Here is a 19085-nt window from a genome sequence, read left to right on the forward strand (position 1 = left end):
CAAGGCAGTGGGATGAATTGAATGGAATGCTGTTTCATTTCAAAAGGTAGAGATGTGTAGAGGGAGGGATCTCTGGGCCTCTGCTCTCCCTGGAGCTGTTTTTGGGTCAGTGGTTCTCATAGACTAAACTATTTGCCCTTGATGTGCAGGACCAGAAAATTCATCGGTGGGAATAAGGAGTAACTTTGTTTTCTTTCAGAAGGAGAAAAGGTACCAGGGAGCTGCAGAAGCACCTTTCAGTAGAGTCTTGGCTTTGATTTCCCATGGAAATAACTTCTCCTCTGTGTCCAGTTCCCACAGATGTACATGGGGATCAACTAGAGTCTGGCTTTGTTTTCTGGAAGTCCAGAGGTCACTCCTGAAGCTCTTGGTTTCAATCTGAGGAAGGGAGCTTGTCTTTCTCTCCCTATGCACTTGGCAAGGGTGTGTCTGCTGTTCACTAGTGGGATGGGAAAGGACCTTTGCAAGGTACTTGTTTTCTTGTGTCTGAAGATAGAAAAGGGCAAATGCAAAAGAAACAACTCACATGAGGGTAAAGAGGAGGGGGCAGCACCTTCCTGCCTGGTGCTACTGTGCAATTTAGTGGTGAGAATGGAGGATCCCCTGAGTGTGTAGACAGGCTGAGGTATTGATTTCACCGGGTAGTAAAGCCATTCAGTAAAGGCTAGACCAAGTTATGGCCTGAGGGCTTAGCCAGAGATGAAATCTCTTCTTGATAATACATAAATCAGTGTTTTACTTAACGTTTATCTTAGTTTGGCAAACACAGTGATGTGCTCTGAATTCACCATCAACCCCTTCTCCCTGGGCAGGAACAGCTCGTTCACTGTGTGCTATTTGTATTTCAGGCCTTAGCTAGTTTTGAGGGGATTAACTGCAGCCAGTGAAGTACTGAATAGAGGGACCCAGGTGGGAGACATCAATGGCTTGTGCTCTTCTCTCCTTCCAGACGACAGGTCTGGCCTTTCTCTTAAAACAACTGAAACTGGAGACAACTGTGAGAGGTTGGCCTTTAATGTAGTGTTTCCCTCAGAAACAGGAGGGCAATAGCAGCATGATATCTACAGAGATGGGCTGCCTTGTCTTCCTTTTCCTCTTGCAAGCTGCAGTGTGAGCCAGACCTCCCCTGCTGAGGCAGCTGAGTCCTACATTCCTAGGGTTCCCTCAACCTGAGGGAACAGCATGAAGTTGTATCAGGGGAGGTTTAGGGATCTCAGGGAAAGGTTCTTCCCTCAGAGGGTGGTTGGCCTTTGACCAGGCTCCCCAGGGCAGTGGTCATGGCCCCAAGGCTGCCAGAGCTCCAGGAGGGTTTGGACAACAATCTCAGGCATATGGTGGGATTGTTGGGGTGTCTGTGTAGGGCCAGGAGTTGGACTTTGATGATCCTTGTGGGTCTATTCCAACTCAGGACATTCTGTGATTCTACAACTCACTAGAAGAAAAGGGGCATTGTCCCGTGTTGTCCCCCAGCACAGCGTGCCTGGCCTGGGGCACCCTTCTGTGTGGGGCTGCACTGCTTGGGTTGGAAACCTCCCCTGCTTTGTTTTCCAGAACTCTTGGCATTGCATCTCCTGCTGCTGGGGCTCCCCTGCCTTCCCCACCTGGTTAGCTCCTTGTGCTCCTTGGCAGGTGCAGCTCTCACAGCCCTGGCTTTGTGTTGTGCACAGAAGGGGCAGATGTTTGAGGGTGCAGCTCCTCTTGGCCCCGATGTCAGCGCTGCAGCGAGCGCCGTGCACGCTTTGCTCTGGGATGTAGCTGAGCTGCCTGACTCACTGCTGAGGCTCAGCAGCCTTCCTATGAGGAAGGCTCCCTGTCATACCAGCTGGAGGGCTTTGGACTCAGGGGATGAGAATGGACATGTGCCTTGGGGCAATTAGGTCTTTGTAGCAGGAGATCTCTGCTGCAGCCCATTCAGAGCCATTCAAATGGGCCTCTCTGGCTGCCTGTTGCATTCACATTCCCTTCCTGGGATATTCAGTTGTCTGGCAGCAGTAAGGACACTGGGCACTCTTGTAACAGTTTGTTCTGGGTGGAAGAGTTGCAGCAGTGTGTTTTGTTTCCATGAAGAGCACCTGTAAAGGAAAAGAACACTGGCACATGTGCCAGTGTGATTGTTGCAGTTCAGATCACAGAACTGGAGTGTTTTGGGGAAGGACATCTGTAGGTCTTTAATTTGATCTTGTGTTTGAGGTGGGGTTGTCACTAATGGTAGGTGAGAACTGGGGTTTTATATGGGCAAGCATAAGGATGAGACCCCCCCCCTTCTTCCTGGGTTCCCACCCCAGGGATGAACACCCCCTGTAGTGAAAATATTTCACTGACTGCCCCTCACCCAGTTTGTGGCTGTTGCCCATTGTCACACCGTTTGTCACTACTGAGAAGAGTTCATGTCTGTCCTCTGCAATTTCCCTTACAGCAGCTGCAGGCAGTGATCAGATGGTCCCTCTGCCTCTGGGCTGTTCCAGCCCAGCTCCCTCAGTAGGATGCGCCCCAAGCTCAGACTGTGGTGCCAGCTCTCTGCTTCTCCAAATTCTCCACATCCCTTTTGTGCTGCCCACGCTGTTCCAGGTGCAGTGTCACCAGTCTGACACAGAGGGGCCATGAACTGCCCTCGTTCTCTGGCTGTGCGCCTGGCAGAGCCTGGCTGCCTTAATCACAACCTGGCTGGCAGCCTCCTCGTTGGGAAAGGCCATACTGGTCCAGTTTGGTTGACTGGGAAGCTGGGGTGCTTCCTGCAGCTCTGCATACTCCGGCTGGGTGCCTGCCAGCCTTACTGGGGGGCTCCAGGATGTGCAGACAGCCAGTTCCTTCTGACAGCCGTGCTGGTGCCTGCTACATGTGGGTTCTGGCTGTCTGGCCCTTCAGGACTGTCTCAGAACCCTCACACTTCCTTTCCTGCCGAAACCAGAGCCAACTCTTACCACCAAAGAAACCCCAACAACATTTCCTTGTTAGATAACCCATGGGGAGTAAAGGGAGCAGACAGAAACATGTTGTTTCTTGTTATAACACACGTGACTCAAGCGGATGTTGTGCCCATGCCCTGAGCAATGCCAGTGCCTCACAACACGTCTGGGGAAACCCCACATGGACCCTGAGCAGAGCAGTGCCAGCAGCAGCTGGAAGGAGTGGATCCCCCACGGGTCTGACCACCCTTTCCTCCGAGGCTGAAGGAGCACAAGGACCAAGGGGGGTTTATAGTGCTGCAGAAGGGGCACAGGAATGAGCTGCCACAACCTGGAGTCTCTTCTGGCTCGTGTTTTTTGATATGGAGGCTCCCACAGCAGAGCAGTCCTGCCCTGGCTCTTTGCCTGCTGAGTCTCCACCTCCCACGGAAGCTTTGGAACAAGCACTCACTTTGCTGGCTCCTGGCCCCAGGATCTGGAAGGAAATGAGGAGCCCAGAGGATGGACCTGCTGAGGGTGCTGGCCCCCCTTGCTGAACCCCAGCCATCTCTGTGCCCCTGGCCTAGCTGAGAAGTGACCCTGCCCGGGAGCTGCTCCAGGGCTGGGCTATCCCACCTCAGGCCTGTGAGACACCAGGTGACACAGGAGTGTGATAAGCCTCTGGCCAGGATGGAGCCTCCACCACTGTGTCCCTTTTGTCCCCTGCCCAAGGAAGGGCCACAGGAGCTGGTGTCAAGCTCCAGGGAGCAGCCAGGGCACAGCTAAGCCTGTCACAAGTGCCAAGAGGGAAGTGAGTCACTCACCTGGGAGCAAGCACAGCACTCTCCTTCCCGTCCGAGCCTCTTCCTGAGCAGGAGCACACTGACAGCTCGGCCTTGTCGGTGTCTCTGCTTGCAGCAGGGACCTGGCGGGCTGGGGTCTCCAACTGGGCTGGGACAGGTGCTCTGTGACCCCAAGGTAAGACACTCCTTTCCCTTCTGCTTGCTCTCTCAGGCCTTCTCCACCCCCGCTCCACAGGCTCCTTCTGTGGCTGGGTATCTGAAAACATAGGCTGGCTCCACGTCCCCCATGGATCGCTGAGCCATGGCATCTCAGACAGCTCCAGGGGCTTCAGAGCCTCCTCATCCTCCCGATTTGGGTGTGGGAAGACACTCCTTGTTCCCAGCAAGCAGAGGTGAGGTGTATCACAATGGCATGAGTCAGGTGTGTGCTGCTGGTGCTTTTGGGGCTGTGGGGAGGGGAATTGCCCTCATCTGGGTCCTGTCCACCCCTGGGTGGCAACAACAGCCTTGGCTTTGCTTGGACGCTTGAAGTGAGGTGAGGAGCCCTGCCTGGACCTTCCTCCTGAGAGGAGGAGGAGGCAATGCTCAGAGCCTCTTGAGCAGACCAGGTCCTCATCCCGCTGGATGGGGGACAGGGCTGGCAGCCGTGGCAGGAGGCATCTCCTGCAGCCAGGAGCAGTGTCCCAGCTGTGGCAGCTCAGCCAGGGCACGGCTTTCACCTCCAGCAGAGCTGTGACAGCCTGGGGCTGCAGCACACAAATCCCAACGTGGTGGCCTGTGAGCTCACCCCTCTGCTCAGTGCAGCAGGGCTGGGCTTGGGAACCAAAACCAGCTGGAGGCTGCCCTGCTCCCAGCAGTGACATTCCCTGCCAATCCAGGCAATCCCAGTGGCACAGCCAGTGGCAGAAGCCATGCCCTGCCTTGGCAGTGTCAGAGGGCTCCCAGGGAGTGCTGCTGAGTGGCTCCCCCCAGGAGCCTGGCCAATGGGTTGTTGTGCTTCCCAGCTAAGCAAACCCGGCTCTGGGGCACATGCCTGCAGGGTTGGTGACAAGGTGGGGACATACTGTGCTCTGCTCTGAAATGCTCATGGCAGAGGAAGCACAGAGTTTATTTAGTATTTCTTTCCTGCAACAAGCTAAAGGAAATTTTGCAGAGGGTGTGAAGTGAGTAGTGGGAACTCACAGACAGTTATGCTCAGCATCAGCTCAGCAGCTGCTGTGGCTCCAAAGGAACTTTATGCTCTTCCAGAGACCTATCCTGGCACTCAAGAACACGTACTGGGGACTGGGACCATCAGGGACCAGGCTCATCTGTGTGCTGGTCCTGCACCACACAGCTCAGAGCGCTGCCCTTGAGAGTGCTGCAGGGTGCCAGACCCATGGGTAACAGCCACTGCCCACCAGCCAGCCTGCATGGAGTTATCCCAGGACAATGGCATTTGGAACAGCTGCTCCAGGATCCAGCATCCTGGTACAACAATCTGGAGGACCATCAGTGCTCCTTAGCAGCACCTATGGGAATCAGTTAGAGAAGCTTATTTATTTTTTATTAAGTTGCAAGTTGGCTTGATGAAAGTGAAGACATATTCAAGATTTTTTTTCTTAACTCAACCTTGCATGGCCATCAGAGCTGACAGCCAGTGTGTGCATCTCCTGAGCAGGAAGAGCAGGAAATAGCGGCAGGCACAGGGCAGTGAGGCTGCCAGGAGTGCTGAAAGAGCCTCCACTAGCAAAATGCATCTTAATCTTGGATTCAAAGTTACACTCTCAGAAATGGGCAGCAGTGCCAGGAGAGCAGGGGAAGAGGGTCCCCAGGTGGGAAGGGAGCAAAAGGGAAGAGCTGGCTGTGGGCACTGTATGGGGGCAATGGGACCTGTCAGTGCAGAATGGGCACGCTACAGGGCTGAGCAGAGGAAGGATGAAGATTTCTGAGGGCTCATCCTCAGCCCAAAAGCCTCCAGGTTTTCATTTCCTCTAAGGGCTGGGCTGTGGCAGGACAGCAAGCCAAGCTTTGTTTGATTGTTGCTACAGCCCCTGTAAGCACTCTTGCCTCCAGACTTCACTGGCTGCTCTACCCAGAGACATGGGCTGGCTGCCAGCCAAGCTCCTTAGCATGCCCTTGTTTGGTTTTTAATTTAAGCTTCCAGAAGGAGCCTTAAGGGTACAGCTGGGGCTCTGCCTTGTCCGTGAAGGGTCAGGGTCCTCTGTCTATCCTTAGAGCGGCTGATGGGAAGGAAGGAGGATGGCAGGTGGCAGAGGGGAGGAGCCAGGCTGCCTGCAACCTCCATTCCAGCACAGCTCTGAAGCATCACTGCAGGAGCCTCAGCTCACCCTTCAGCTCACCCTGACATGGCCTGACAGAGACAGAGCCTGGCTGTCCCCTGCTCCACATGCCAGCCCCTCATGCAGCCCACCCTGCTGAGGCAGGGCAGAGATGGGGTTCCCATCCCATGCTGTTGCTACGGGGCTCTCTTGCACTAGGGGGGTTTGGGTCCCACTCTGCTCAGGGGGCTTCCAAGTCCCTTGCCCACCCCATGCTGTTATTGTAGGGGACAAGGGTGACTCCACAACAGCTCAGGTATGTCCAGCTGTGGTGCCAGCTGTGATGTCCATGGACATCTGGTTGTTTTGGAGGTCTCCCTGAGCAGACTCTGGAGCAGCAGGACCTGCAGCAATTTGCAGAGCACTTGCACATGTCCTGCCCATCTGGAGCTCACCTGGGGCTGCTGGGGGCTGCCAAGCCCCTGGGTACACGCCTGGCTCTGCTCCCCCGGGGCACTGTGCTGAAGGGCACGCTGGGTGTTTCCCTCTGTAGTGGCTCTGGGAAAGACCACCTGCACCCTCTAGAGAAGAGCCAAGGATGAGCTGATCCAGGCAAAGAAGCCCAGACTGGTGCTGGGGCTTTGGCTGCCCCTGGCTGGGAAGATTCAGGCACCAGCAGTGGATGGTGGGTGGCTTCTGGGAGGGTGCCAGCTGCCTCGGTGCTGTGCAGCCCATAACCTTGGGATGCCTGAGGCCAGTGAGCCAAAAGCCAGTGCAGAGCAGCACTGCTGCTGTCCATCTTGGCCCCTCTGTTGGTGCCCCATCTCTTCTGCTGATGAGGAGGTTGCCTATCCCAGCTTGGAACCAGGCGTCACTAGCCCAATGACAAAGAATGACATGAAGTCACAGAGTCTGTGCAAGCTCCTGGCTCTTGGAGAAGTTTGGCTGGTGTCCTCACTGCTGTGGCTTAGGGCACACGACCCTCAGCCTATCCCTGTGGCTCCCAGGAGACCCACACCACAGGGGTCTCTGGTGTCCTCCCAGCATGGATGTGGCCAGGGCCTTCTGTGGGATGTTTGCTATAGCTGGTGTTTCCTGAGAAGAGCCAGGGGAGCTCTTCCCAACCTTCGCAGAGGAGCTCCTGTGTGGACTGGCCTCTTCTGCCTCTGCTTGGACCCGTGCCCTTCCTCAGCAGCCTTGTGGCAGACTCGGACACCCCTTTGTGCTGGTGATGGACTCTGTGGCTCTGTGGCTCTGTTGGGGTGTGTTCCACAGTGACCCCGGGCACCAGAGTCTGGGCTCTGGTTCCTGTGGGTATGTCAGGTGTGAGGTTTTTGCTCTGAGCTCACATCTGTGCTGTGAGCAGGTACAAGAGCACTGTCTACCTGGAGGGCAGGTTAACTATCCCCATGGGAGCTACAGCCTGGGATTTATGGCTTGGCTGGGACACAGGTGCAGCTTTGCTTGTCACTGGTGCACCCTGAGCACCCCACCAACAGCACCTCCATGCTGAGTGAGCTCCAGGCTGCTACATGTAATGGTGACCATGATGCAAGTGTATGGGACAGATGAGGATCTGCCTTGCTGTGGTGTCCCAGTGTCTGCTGAAAGCCCCTGAGATAAAAGGAGGCTTGTGATGGCTGAAGTCTCTGGGTCTGAGTAGCCCCAACACAATTGTGACAGAGACTGCTGGGAAATGAGTCTGTCCATGGGATATATGAATCTCCTTTCTCTTCCTTTCCTGGAAGTTATTAAGTGAAAGCTCTTCTGGCATTCATCTGTTTGGAAGGAAGACGGTCAAATGCTGTCTAATCCCAAATCTAACCAGGGACACAGAGTAGATTCCTATTCTGCCTTTAGAGGAAAATCACAACTTTGCCCTCTTTCATAACCAGAGATACTCTAAGGAAAAAGCCTTAAGGACTCTCCAGACCTCTGCTGTGGTTAGTTGCCTTTCCTCTAGAGTTATTTTATTTCTCATTTCCTTTGAGCTGATGTCACACATTTCCTCTTCTCTAGTGACTCTGCAGTCATGCTGCAGTTGCTCGCATTCCGGTGTCCTGTTCTTGAGAGCTGCCTGTGTGGTGGCTGTCCAGCCCCAGGGCAGGGAAAATAACCCCTGGGAGACAGAGCATCCTCAGTGAAACACCCACCGCTACTCAGGCTGCAGATGGACATATTGTGCTGAATCTTTTCAACCGTGGTAAGCAGAAAATATACCTTATTAGTACTCTTCCTCTGGGATATACTTTCGCTGATGGCATAGCTTGCTTGCAGCCATGAGCCAGTAAATTCTTACTGGGAGAGCATGGTCCATGAGAGAGTCTGTAGACTGGGAGCAGGGCTGGCGGTTACCCCAGCCATGCTCTGCTGTGCAGCTGGTTCCTTCCATCTCCTGTCCTGCATCAGTGGAGCTGATGGTACAGCCCACCTGGGGTTACTGGCTGGTGCACTGTGGGCAAGGCAGTGGCTTGGGCTGGAGGTGTCAGGGGCTTTGATCATGGGGCAGCAGAGGACACGAGCCACAGCCTGCACCCTGCCTGTGGTGCCTGCTCGCCCTTCCACTGGCACAGAGGGTACGAATGTGCTTCGGAGAAAGGGAACTGCTTCAACAGGATAGGCTGAGTGAGAGCCCCTGCACAGTGTTCCAGAGCCCAGGGCTCAGGGTATTCACAGGTATATGGGAGACATGAGCTCAGGTTCCTCAGCCTGAAGAGGGAAGTGGGCATTGAGTAAATTTGGTGGGGAATGATGCCATGTTCCCTTCTAGCTGTGCTTGGTACGACACCTCACTTGGATCATGAGAAGGGAAGAACACCTCTCTTGTGATTCCCTGACATTGGCACAGCACAGCCTGCTAATGCAAAGACAGATGAGCTCTACCAGATGCTACTGGGGCCAGATGGCAGTGCCATCTCCCACAGACCACCTTTGCCAGAGATTTCAGCAGACTGGAAGCAGTCATAGAGTGTGTCACCACACTCACCTCTCCAGGTCAGAGGGCAGCCCTGTGGCTCAAGCCCACCTTCAATGCAGGGCTGTGCCATGGAGGGGACGTGCAGGTTCTCTCTCCCTTCCACCCTGCGTGAAACCTGGCAGCTGGTGGGCAGCCTGGAGACCCCACCAGTAAGGTTCACCAGGGTTCCTGGGCAAAGTTTGGAGGCTGCCCTGCCACTGTGCAACATCAGAAATGGGTGGGTGGGTAGTGCCCCGGGGCACTGTCTGAAGGGACTTTGTGAACAGCAGCCATGCCCACCTATTGGATGTGAACACTCCTCTCCTCCTCATGAATCCTTCTGGAGAGAAGCATGGGGTTTTTCCCCACTTCTTCTATACTCAGGTCTGGTGCCACTGCAATAGAGCACCTTCCATTGCAAAGATCCCACCGCAAAGCACCAGAACTATTCTGCTGATGTTGCAGATGGTCACAGCAGTGGGTTTATGATGCAGATTTGGGGGGGAAAAAAAAAAAAAAAAAAAAAAGGAGTTCTCTAATGATCTTAGATAATTAGAACTTCTTGGAGTTTTTTTCTAATGTCAGACTAGCATAGCAAACATAACACTCCCTGCTAGTTTCTCTTGCCCCTGCACAGTCTCACTGCTTCCCTCAATGTCCGTATTTGCCCGGTGCCCTCTTGAGCTGAGATGCAAATCCTCCCACCTGGCACGTGCCCTCACTGGACCTGGTGCCTCAGAGGGTGGCAGAGCTGGACTGAGACACAGACTGATACAAGACCATGTTGTGACAATTAGCACTTCTCATGCATAGATAAGGGTGTGCAAAATGATCCCTGAGATGACCAGAGGACTTGCCTTGTGTCCTGCATGAACCCAAGGAGAATGCAGGACAGACTGTGGGCCTCTGCCTGCTCTGGATCCCCTCCACAGGGCAGCAGTGAGTGACATGTTACTCCCCAGGGATGTGCCAGACTGCGAACACCCTGAGGTGTCACAGCCCAGACCATCCTGCTGGCCACCACCACCTGAATCCTCTACTGCCCTTTAGAGAGCAGAGGGTTCTCAGCAGGGTGGCAGAGATTGAGGTGAGCAAGGACAAATACATGAGTCACCTGAGGCCAACTACCAGTATGGCCATGGCTGCTTGCCAATTCCCATGGATGACGGCTGGAAGATTGAGTTTAAGGACACTCAGCCCCCAGTGCTGCCCAGCATGCAGCCGTCTGGGAAGGTCCAAGCCTGTAGTTGTCACATCCTTAGGGGACCTGTGAGGAGTGAGGAGGGACAGACCCCTCAGGAAGATGACTGCTGCCTTCCTCTCCTAACGCCTGGAGAGCAGTACCACGGGCTTGCAGTTTTCTGAAGAAAGGGAGAGTGAGCTCGAGCTTCAACTGACTTCCCCATTTTCAGCGGAAAATTGCAAAAGTCCAAATGAGGAACAACAGCACATGAGCATACAGGGGGACTTTGCCCACAGAGGGTGGGATGGGAGTTCCTGGGACCGTCTGCTGCTGGGGAGGATCCACAAAGTTCTGAGACAGGAGGGTGCCTGTTAGGAGCAGCAAGTCTTTGGAGAAAAGCCTGTTGTCCATGGGGCTGGTGGAGTTGAGGCGAGCCCAGTGCAGTGAGCAGCACCCAACACTGCCAGCATAAGTCACACCAGTTTAGGCTTTGTGACTGGTGGTAGAGTTTACTCACTCTCAAGGAAAACCACCATGTTCTGCAAATTCGGTTAAAACCCCAGCAGATTCAGCCCCAGCCTCACTGGGTGTCTCCCACTGCTCTCCCTGCAGTGGCCACTTGTCTTGCCAGGAAGGGACAGAGAGAGAAAAACAAGCAGTTCTGCAGGATCATGTCATGGAGAGTCGAGCACCTGCTCAGCATCACACGGGGTGCTGGAGTCAGGAACAGGTTGTGTGTCCTCTAGATGGTAAAAGCAGCAGGTTGAAGTATACAAGGGATTAGATGGGATTCACGTAAAACTGATACAGGAACATGTACAGTATTGAGGGTCCCTTCCAACTCAGCATATTCTGTGATTCTGTAATTTCATGACTGAGGATGCAGAAACAGCTTGAGTTGGAAGGGACCTTAAAGCTCATCTCATTCCACCCCTGCCGTGGGCAGGGACACCTTCCACTAGACCAGGTTGCTCCAAGGCCCATCCAGCCTGGCCTTGGACACTTCCAGGGATGGACTGACTGATGTGCCCAAACTGTAGGCAAGATGTGAAGAAATCACCACTGAGATGGGGACTAGTAATATCAAAACCCTGAAGGTGTCTCTTTAGGGACAGTGTTTGCCAGTAGCCTTACATGGAAGTGCAGAATTGCTGCTGCTGCCCCTGGCATCTGATGAAGAAACGGGACTGGGGAAGGGAGCCAGGTTTGATGACAACTTGAATTCAAAATGATGATAGAAAACAGCCAAGATTTTAAGTGTGATATCCTAAGGTTAGAATTGACAATGTACCACAAAACATACCTGTTAGGATCAGGGACTCATCTTTTACGTCACTCACTGACTACAACAACTGAGAGGTCTGGTGGCCTATGAAGGGGATGTCGGGTGCCTGCAGTGCCTGAAGCTGAGGAAAGAAACAAGTGTGAGCAGGAAAACGTCAGAAAACAACAAACAGGGGGACTGGAAACTGCCCTACACCCAGCATGTTTGCTGAGGACACAGAGCTGGGACGAGTGGGCAGCCCTGGGCTGCCATTTAGCCAGACCTGGGCAGGCTGGAGAGGAACCTAATGAAGTTCAACAGTGGCAAGTGCAGGGTCCTGTGCTTGGGGAGGAATAACCCCATGTAACAGTACCTGCTGGGGATGATCTGCTGGACAGCAGCTCTGAGAGAAAGACCTGGGGGTCCTGGTGAACTCCCAGGAGCCAGCAGTGTGCCTCATGGCCAGGAAGGCCAATGATGTCCTGGGGTGCATGAGGAAGTGTAGCCAGCGGGTTGAGGGAGGTGATCCTGCCCTCTACTCAGCCCTGGTGAGGCCACATCTGGAGTGCTGTGTCCTTTTCTGGGCTCCTCAGTCCAGAACTAGACTCCTCAAGAGAGACATGGAGTTCCTGGAAAGGGTCCAGCAGAAGCTGAGAGAGCTGATGCTGTTCAGCCTTGACAAGAGACAACTGAGAGGGGACCTCATCAATGTGTATCAGTATCTGAAGGGAGGGTGTCATGAGAACAGGGCCAGACTTTTTTCAGTGGTGCCCAGTGATAGCACATGGACACAGGGCACAAACTGAAACACAGGAATATGAGAAAACTTCACAGCTGTGAGGGTGACAGAGCCCTGGAACAGGCTGCCCAGAGAGGCTGTGGAGTCTCCTTCCCTGGAGATATTCAAACTCCATCTGGACACCATCCTGCACAACCTGCTCTGGGGCAACCTGCTTTAGCAGAGGTTGGACCAGATGAACTCCAGAGGTCTTTTCCAACTCTAACTATTCTGGCATTCTATGAGATATTTTTACCAGATATTGTTTCATGTCTGAAATTTCTAGTTTAAAATAAACAAGCTAAAAAGTATCAAGAACCATGGCAGGGCGGAGGGGAGGTGTGGGGAGAATGGGACACAGGGATAGGATGAGTCACAGAAAACGTTTGACTACAGTAAAAGATTAGGAAGCTTGAGACAAAACAGAGTAACAGATGATTTGATCTAAGAACTCGTGCAAAAAAGTCTTTAGAGGTGAGTGATCTGAGATCTCACTGCAGCAAACAATGCTGGATGAAGACACAGAGGCTCATATGGTGTAGAAATGGGATAAAAGAGAGGACCAAGGGGACAGGACAGGTGTCTGTGGCTGGAACCAAGGCATCAGCAGAACTCCTGTGGTCATAGACAACTTAAAATTGAAGGTAGGGGTTGGCTTAGCAATGATGCCAAACAATCAACTTGTTTTATGCCTTCTATTTTTAGGTAAGAAGAAAAGCTATAGCAGGAAACTGTGCTTCAGACGTGCCCACTCAGCACTACAATGTCTGGAAAGGGCAAAGGTGGTGTGGAAGGCAGTGCTGATTCCTTCATTTTGTGCCACATAGACTCTGAGTTTCGCTACAACCTCTTCACTGTTTTCTACAGCATCATTTTCATTCTGGGCTTTGTTGCCAACTGCTACGTTCTCTGGATTTTCAGCCATATTTACCCTACCAAGAAACTCAATGAAATCAAAATATTCATGATAAACCTGACAGTAGCTGACTTGCTTTTCTTGGTCACGATGCCAATGTGGATTGTTTACTACCATCACCGTGGAGACTGGATCATGCCTGAGTTCCTCTGTAATGTGGCTGGCTGTTTATTTTTTGTTAACACTTACTCTTCTGTTGCTTTTCTGATGGTCATCACATACAATCGGTACCAAGCTGTGACTAATCCTATTAAAGCTTCCCAGCTGACCACACAGAGAAGGGGTATCTACCTATCAGCAGCTATCTGGATCGTAATAGTGGGCAGCTCTTTGTATTACCTTTTTGACAATAATACTAATAAAGAGGAGATCAACTCGAAGAATTTCACCCGGTGCTTTGAGCGCTATGACACTTCTAGTGGGGTTTCGGCTGTTCTCGCGATTCACATCATCATCTGCGTCCTCTTCTATATCATTTTCCTTTTTATATTGGGCTGGAACATTGTCATTATCAGGACCCTGTTCTCCAAGTCGGTGCATCCACGAAAGAGCGCTCATGTCAAGCAAAGGGCCCTCTGGATGGTGTGCACAGTGCTGGCTGTGTTCATCATAAGCTTTGTGCCCCATCACATCGTGGACCTGCCCTGGACCCTGACTGTTCTGGAGCAGTGGAAGAAGGAAAACTGTCAGCTGCGCCAACAGCTCAATGATGCTCACCAGGTGACTTTGTGCCTCTTGAGTACAAACTGTGTGTTGGATCCAATCATCTACTGCTTCCTCACCAAGAAGTTCCAGAAGCATCTTTCAGAAAACCTGAAAAGCATGAAAGGGAGTCGCAAGTGCTCCAGACAAACCACGGACACGGTGATTGAGGGCACCATTCACCAAGAGGATGCCATTAGGATCTGTTAGAACCACTTAGCCTGTTCTGATTGTAGATGGAGAGGTGTGAATTGGTCACTCATCTTTTCTCAGGAAGAGGCACCAAGGGACAAAACAAAAGATCAGGATTTTACATATTTTTTTTCCCATTAGACTGAAGAATGGATGCTCATTTCTTCTATACACACACAACTGGCAGAACTGGAACCTGTGGTTATCTGGCAGGAAAGCACCTTCTATCTGGGCTGGTGTTCTCATGGGTGCTGAGAATAGCACAATCAATCTGCTTTTACATAAAAGAAACATGTCACTGAGCTCTGCAGTGAGCAGCTAGAAGCTGAGTGCACCAGAATTATCCATTGTCCAGACAGAACCATTCCTGCTCTTCTGCCTGCCCAGCCCTCACGATGGATCCAGTATCAGAGCTGTAAGGGACTTCTAAAACACCTGGAAGAACAGGTTGAGCTTTGAGTGTCATCGGGTGACTTTTCTAAGCAGCTTACATGGTCCTACAAAGAGAGTCTGAGCTGAAGAAGCTCTTGAGTGGCTGGAAGAGACTAGTCTATGGAGTTCCTCAAATGCTGTCAGAGGAAATCTGCATCTCTGATCCCTTCTTACCGACTCACATGGTCTGCTGGGATCCAAACTTTAGAGATGTCTGGGAGTAGCTATTATGAACCTTTGCTTCCAGATCTTGAGTCAGTCAAGTTGGGAAGGGAAGGAAGAGAAATTGGCAGTGCCTCAGCACCCCCCACAGATCAGCATTAGTGCCAAAGGGCACTATGGTCTGCCCTGGCTTCTTGTGTGACAGCAGAACTGGCCAGCCAGTGGTCTCGTGCACTCAGTTTACTAATTCCTGACTGACTGCAGTGTCTGTGGACACACAGTCTCGCTTAGGAGACTCCAAATAACCAAAGGTTACTGTCAGCATGGGCATTACGATAAGAAAAAAAAAAATCTTAAAATGCATTAGTATCTTTGTGCTTATTTATTTAAGTTAGGGTTGTAGCCATTCCTTCCCCCAGCCCTTCCAGTTCTGCTGCAAAGAAATGAAGCTGGCTAGTTCTTGATTTCCTACAGCAAGTGAGGTTTTACATCAGGCCATGGCCACTTTCTGATAAATCAGTGCTGGGCACTGGTACAGGACACTTGACAGACACATAATTCACAGGCTCCAACAGCACTGGAGACCCCTCACCCAGGGCTGGCTGCAGTCCATTGGGGCCCAGGGCAAAGTGGTTTTCCACAAGTGCTGAATTCTGTTACCAGTCATGAGACACTTGGGATTCCTTTTCTGACCCAAATTGCTCAATCTAGCACAGGAAATTGGGCAGGGAAGGGAACTTGCTTGTTTTCACAACAGTTTTTGGTTCCCTAAACTACTCAGTCTGTTGATGACAGGAAGGGTGTATCTGACCTGTGACACCAATTATTCCTGTGCTTGACAGTGGCCTTCCCACACCCACCTGAGCACGGCAAAAGTAAGCTCAAGTCTTTCCAAAGACAGGACCAATATTGTACTGCTTTGCTTTTATTCAGTGGAAATATGGGTCCTTCAGTCGTATCCTTTGGAGCTTGTCAGGCAGATTTTGTCCTTTCTTGTGTGAATGAGCAAAAGAACTAATATGTTTATTTTTCTAAAAGGCCATTGCCAGGGACACCCCTGCATTCCAGGCCCAGTGCCAGACAAAGGAAAGAGTCTGATCACAATGAGAATGCATCTCCCTCCTATTCTGGGGCTCTGCTCCAGTAATGGCCACCCATAACAAACAACTGCCAGCACCTCGTCCTGTCCCTCAACAACGTTCAGAGATGTGTCCTGAATCTGCAGAGCCAGAGAACACAGCAAGGAAGCAACTTTTGTAATTTAAAAGCCTAAGTCTGACTTGCTGGAGGAATCTGCCTCCGTTTCTGCCTTGCTCTGTTGGCACGTTCTGGCTGAGGAGCTCTGTGGGTGTCAGATGAGGGGACCTCTCCATTGTCCCCCTTGGTCCCTATGCCATAGTGGAGCTCTCATTTCACAGACCCTAAAGCACTGAACCGATGGAATTGCCACTCTTGGAGGAAATGGAAAGGAATTTTGCATGGAGAGCTGGCAAATGCATGATCTTCTTTGGATTCCTGGAAAGTTCGCAGCAGAATTTACAGTTTAGCTCCCCACTGTGGGTACCCACGGGCTTTACTTCATGCCAGGGTAGTGTAGGCTGGGGAACCAATGTAGACTTGCATCTAAGGAAAAGGGTAAAGGGAGGGAAAAGCCCAGAGGTCACTTCAGGAGGAGATGTTGTAGTAATTAATCAGTAACAATGTGCTTCTAAAAACCAGGCTGAGCTGCTACTTCTGTTCCTGGAATTACTTTCATGGTTCTACCGCAATGTTGCATTACTCTGCTCTACTTTGCAATTAAATGGATCCTCAAAAGTTCTTTTAAACAAAGTGTGTTCCTCAAGTGTTTTGCCCCTTAACTTTTTCCCACCTTCTCATCTTTCTGTATTTATACTTGAGGGAAAAGCCTTGGTATCACACTGACACAGCTTCAATGTGCCATTTTTTGTGTTTGTTTTCTTTTTAAAATCACCATATGAACTCTTGGGAGAGGTGAAATTAAAGGCTCCTAAGTTTTTACCTGCTAAAAGGGGAAAGAAATTATTTCAGAGAGGAAACAACTTCTGAAAAACCTGCTAGAGCTCTCCAAAATGAAACCAGACAAAACCCCTTGAACGCTCTGACCTGCACGAGAAATTTATAGACACACCCCATTGTGTGGCAGTGATGTGACAAGCTATTTTTATGTGTTGGGCTTGCACGGCCAGGTTGTGGTAGGGGGGAGGCTGGGGGGGAGGCTGTTGGGGTGGCTTCTGTAAGAAGCTACCAGAAGCTTTCCCTGTGTCCAATGAGACCAAAGTCATCTGGCTCGAAGGTGGAACCCACTGCTGGCCCACACTGAGCCCATCAGTGATGGTGGGAGCAGCCATAATAAGAAGGAAAAACAGTTAATAATTAATAGTTGATAATGAAGAAAGAAAAACAGTTCTTGCACAGAAGCAATTGGCAGTCAGAGTAAAGAGGAGCGAGAGTGTGTGAGAAACAGCCCTCCAGAGCCCAACACCAGTGGGGAAGGAGGGGAGGAGGTGCTGAGGTGCTTCATGTGCTGGGGCAGGCACAGCTGCCCGTGGAGGTCAGTGAGGGTGCAGAGATCCCCCCGCAGCCCGGGAGGAGCCCCCACGGAGCAGGGGATGCCCAAAGGAAGCGGGGACAACGCCGGAGCAGGTTCGCTGGCAGGACTTGAGGCGCCGTGGAGGACCCAGACTGGAGCTCCTGTTCCTGAAGGACTGAGCCCGTGGGAAGGACCCGCGCTGGGGAGGGGACAGTGTGAGGAGTCCTGTCCCGGAGCGGGAAGGAGCGGCGGGGACAGCGTGTGACGGACTGACCCTGCACCTCCCGGGGCAGGAGGGAGAGAATCGAGAATACAGCTGAGTCCGGGAGGCAGGGAGATGTTTTAGGCTTTGGTTTCATTTCTCATTACCCTACTCTTAATTTCTCTGGCGATAAATTAAACCGATTCCCCCAGCCGGGTCTTGTTGGCCCGTGCCGGTGCCGGGTGAGGGATCTCTCCTGCCCTGCTCTCGCTCCACGAGCCTTTCGTTCTGTTTTCTCTCTCCTGCCCGGCCGAGGAAGGCGGTGATGGAGCAGCTTCGGGGGTACCCGGACGGGATGAACCCTCCACACTCAAACACCCCGGGAGAGCTCCAGCGCTGGGCCGATCCTGGGGCCGCAGCGACGGCCCCGACAGGGCCCCGCCCGGGCGGTGACGCCACTGCCGGCGCCGCGCGCTGTTCCGGCGCGGGCGGGAGCGCGGGCCCCGCTGCCATGTCCGCTGCGGGCCCCGGGCCCGGCTCCGGAGCCGCCTCTCGGTAAGAGCCCGCGCGGACCCCGGGCGTGCAGCCCCCGGCGCTGCTCCCCGGCTCAGGCCGGGACCGGCGGGCCGGGGCCGCTCGGCCGCGGAGGCGCGGGCGGCGGGGCCGACGCGTGTGCTCGGTCTGTGCCCCTGCCCCGGCGGAGCGCGGCCCGAGGGGCCGGGGCAGGGCCGGTGGCGCGGGGCTGGACCGCGGGCTCACCGCCCCCGAGCCCGACGGGGTATGCCCGGCTGCCGGGGCTCGCTCGGGCGCGGAGGAGCGGCCGTAGAGGGCCGGGGATCGGCCGGCCCCGGGCCGTGCCCAGGGCTCCCGGGGCGGCCTCACCGGGCACGGCTCACCCGCACCGCCCTGGGGTGGGTTCAGCCGCTCGCGCTATGCGGGTGAGCCCAAGAGGATGTTTGGGTTGGGCAGTGCCATGGTCAGTTGGGCTTCGCAAGCGAGATTGGATCCACATCGGCTCTGCTGGATGCTCCTGGTTCTGGGAATGCTGTGCAGAGTCGCTGGAGCTTTTGTGTGCAGCCAGCTCCAGCATAGAATGCCTTGTTAGTTTGGTTGCTATACTGCACGTTGTGGCCGAATGGTTTTGCAGACTAGAGGTAGTCCTTCATGGAACGTAGCTGTAGCAATTCTGATGGAGCATCGTACAAAAGAGTCGTGATGGACTTGGCTTTCAGTATGGAGCTAGCTCTGCTTCTGTGATGCACTCAATCTGTAGTGTAGTAACCTCCAACTGATAATTAAAAGTCAAGATACTGATTAAGATAAGATTTTTATGATTATCATTATCTGCCACTTGTTTGTTTTCCTTCAGTTTTGTCTGTTGTGGATTATCTTAAACTCCTGATGCTGAATAAGATATAGTTTGTTGAGAATCACAATTCACGTGCCTCAGGTCACTGGTTTCATAATAAGCTACCCTTAAAAAAGCATGAAGATAGTGGTTTCCTCAACCTACAGACCTGTTGGGCTGAACCTACTCTGTTTGGGGATTTTCCTTTTCACCTCGTGGTGCAATCCTTCTTACTTGCACACTTTGCTATCCAGTTTTTACGCCTTAAGGGTACCTGCAGGTACCGTCTCCCTGCTCTGTGTTTGAAAGGTCACTGAAGCTTGAAGTCCTTGCAGTTTCCAAGCCATTGCAATTCCTGCACAGTATCTGCCTCCAGCTTTTGTATTCCCCTCAGCTCTTCCTGCATCCTCAGCAGCAGTTACAGCACTTGGGTGACTGTGTATTGTTGGG

The 19085-nt window shown here is 52.7% G+C and overlaps 2 protein-coding genes across 4 annotated transcripts in view; both read left to right on the forward strand.

Annotated features, from left to right (window-relative positions):
* Window positions 1-6931: 6931 nt before the first annotated feature.
* On the forward strand, window positions 6932-16377 carry PTAFR (platelet activating factor receptor). 3 transcript variants are annotated; one of them, XM_032710256.1, is made up of 3 exons: window positions 6932-7211; window positions 7969-8152; window positions 12836-16377. In XM_032710256.1, the coding sequence occupies exon 3, from the start codon at window positions 12894-12896 to the stop codon at window positions 13956-13958; it is 1065 nt and encodes a 354-aa protein (XP_032566147.1). In that variant the 5' UTR covers window positions 6932-7211; window positions 7969-8152; window positions 12836-12893; the 3' UTR covers window positions 13959-16377. The 3 variants fall into 3 exon arrangements, with proteins under 3 accessions (XP_032566147.1, XP_032566149.1, XP_032566148.1); XM_032710258.1 differs by having other exon boundaries at window positions 6932-7177; XM_032710257.1 differs by lacking the exon at window positions 6932-7211 and adding an exon at window positions 7246-7315.
* A 1386-nt stretch (window positions 16378-17763) lies between these two features.
* EYA3 (EYA transcriptional coactivator and phosphatase 3) overlaps window positions 17764-19085 on the forward strand; it is a 55705-nt gene continuing 54383 nt past the window's right edge. Inside the window, 1 exon segment of the mRNA XM_032709863.1 lies at window positions 17764-17842. The gene's annotated coding sequence lies outside the window, so the exon portion shown is untranslated.

Source organism: Chiroxiphia lanceolata, chromosome 24 (assembly GCF_009829145.1).
Source record: "Chiroxiphia lanceolata isolate bChiLan1 chromosome 24, bChiLan1.pri, whole genome shotgun sequence".
In the NCBI taxonomy this organism is placed as follows: domain Eukaryota; kingdom Metazoa; phylum Chordata; class Aves; order Passeriformes; family Pipridae; genus Chiroxiphia; species Chiroxiphia lanceolata.

Bases quoted from the DNA above. Each gene is read 5' to 3' on its own strand.
- PTAFR (XM_032710256.1), top strand. From the start codon at position 12,894: ATGTCTGGAAAGGGCAAAGGTGGTGTGGAAGGCAGTGCTGATTCCTTC.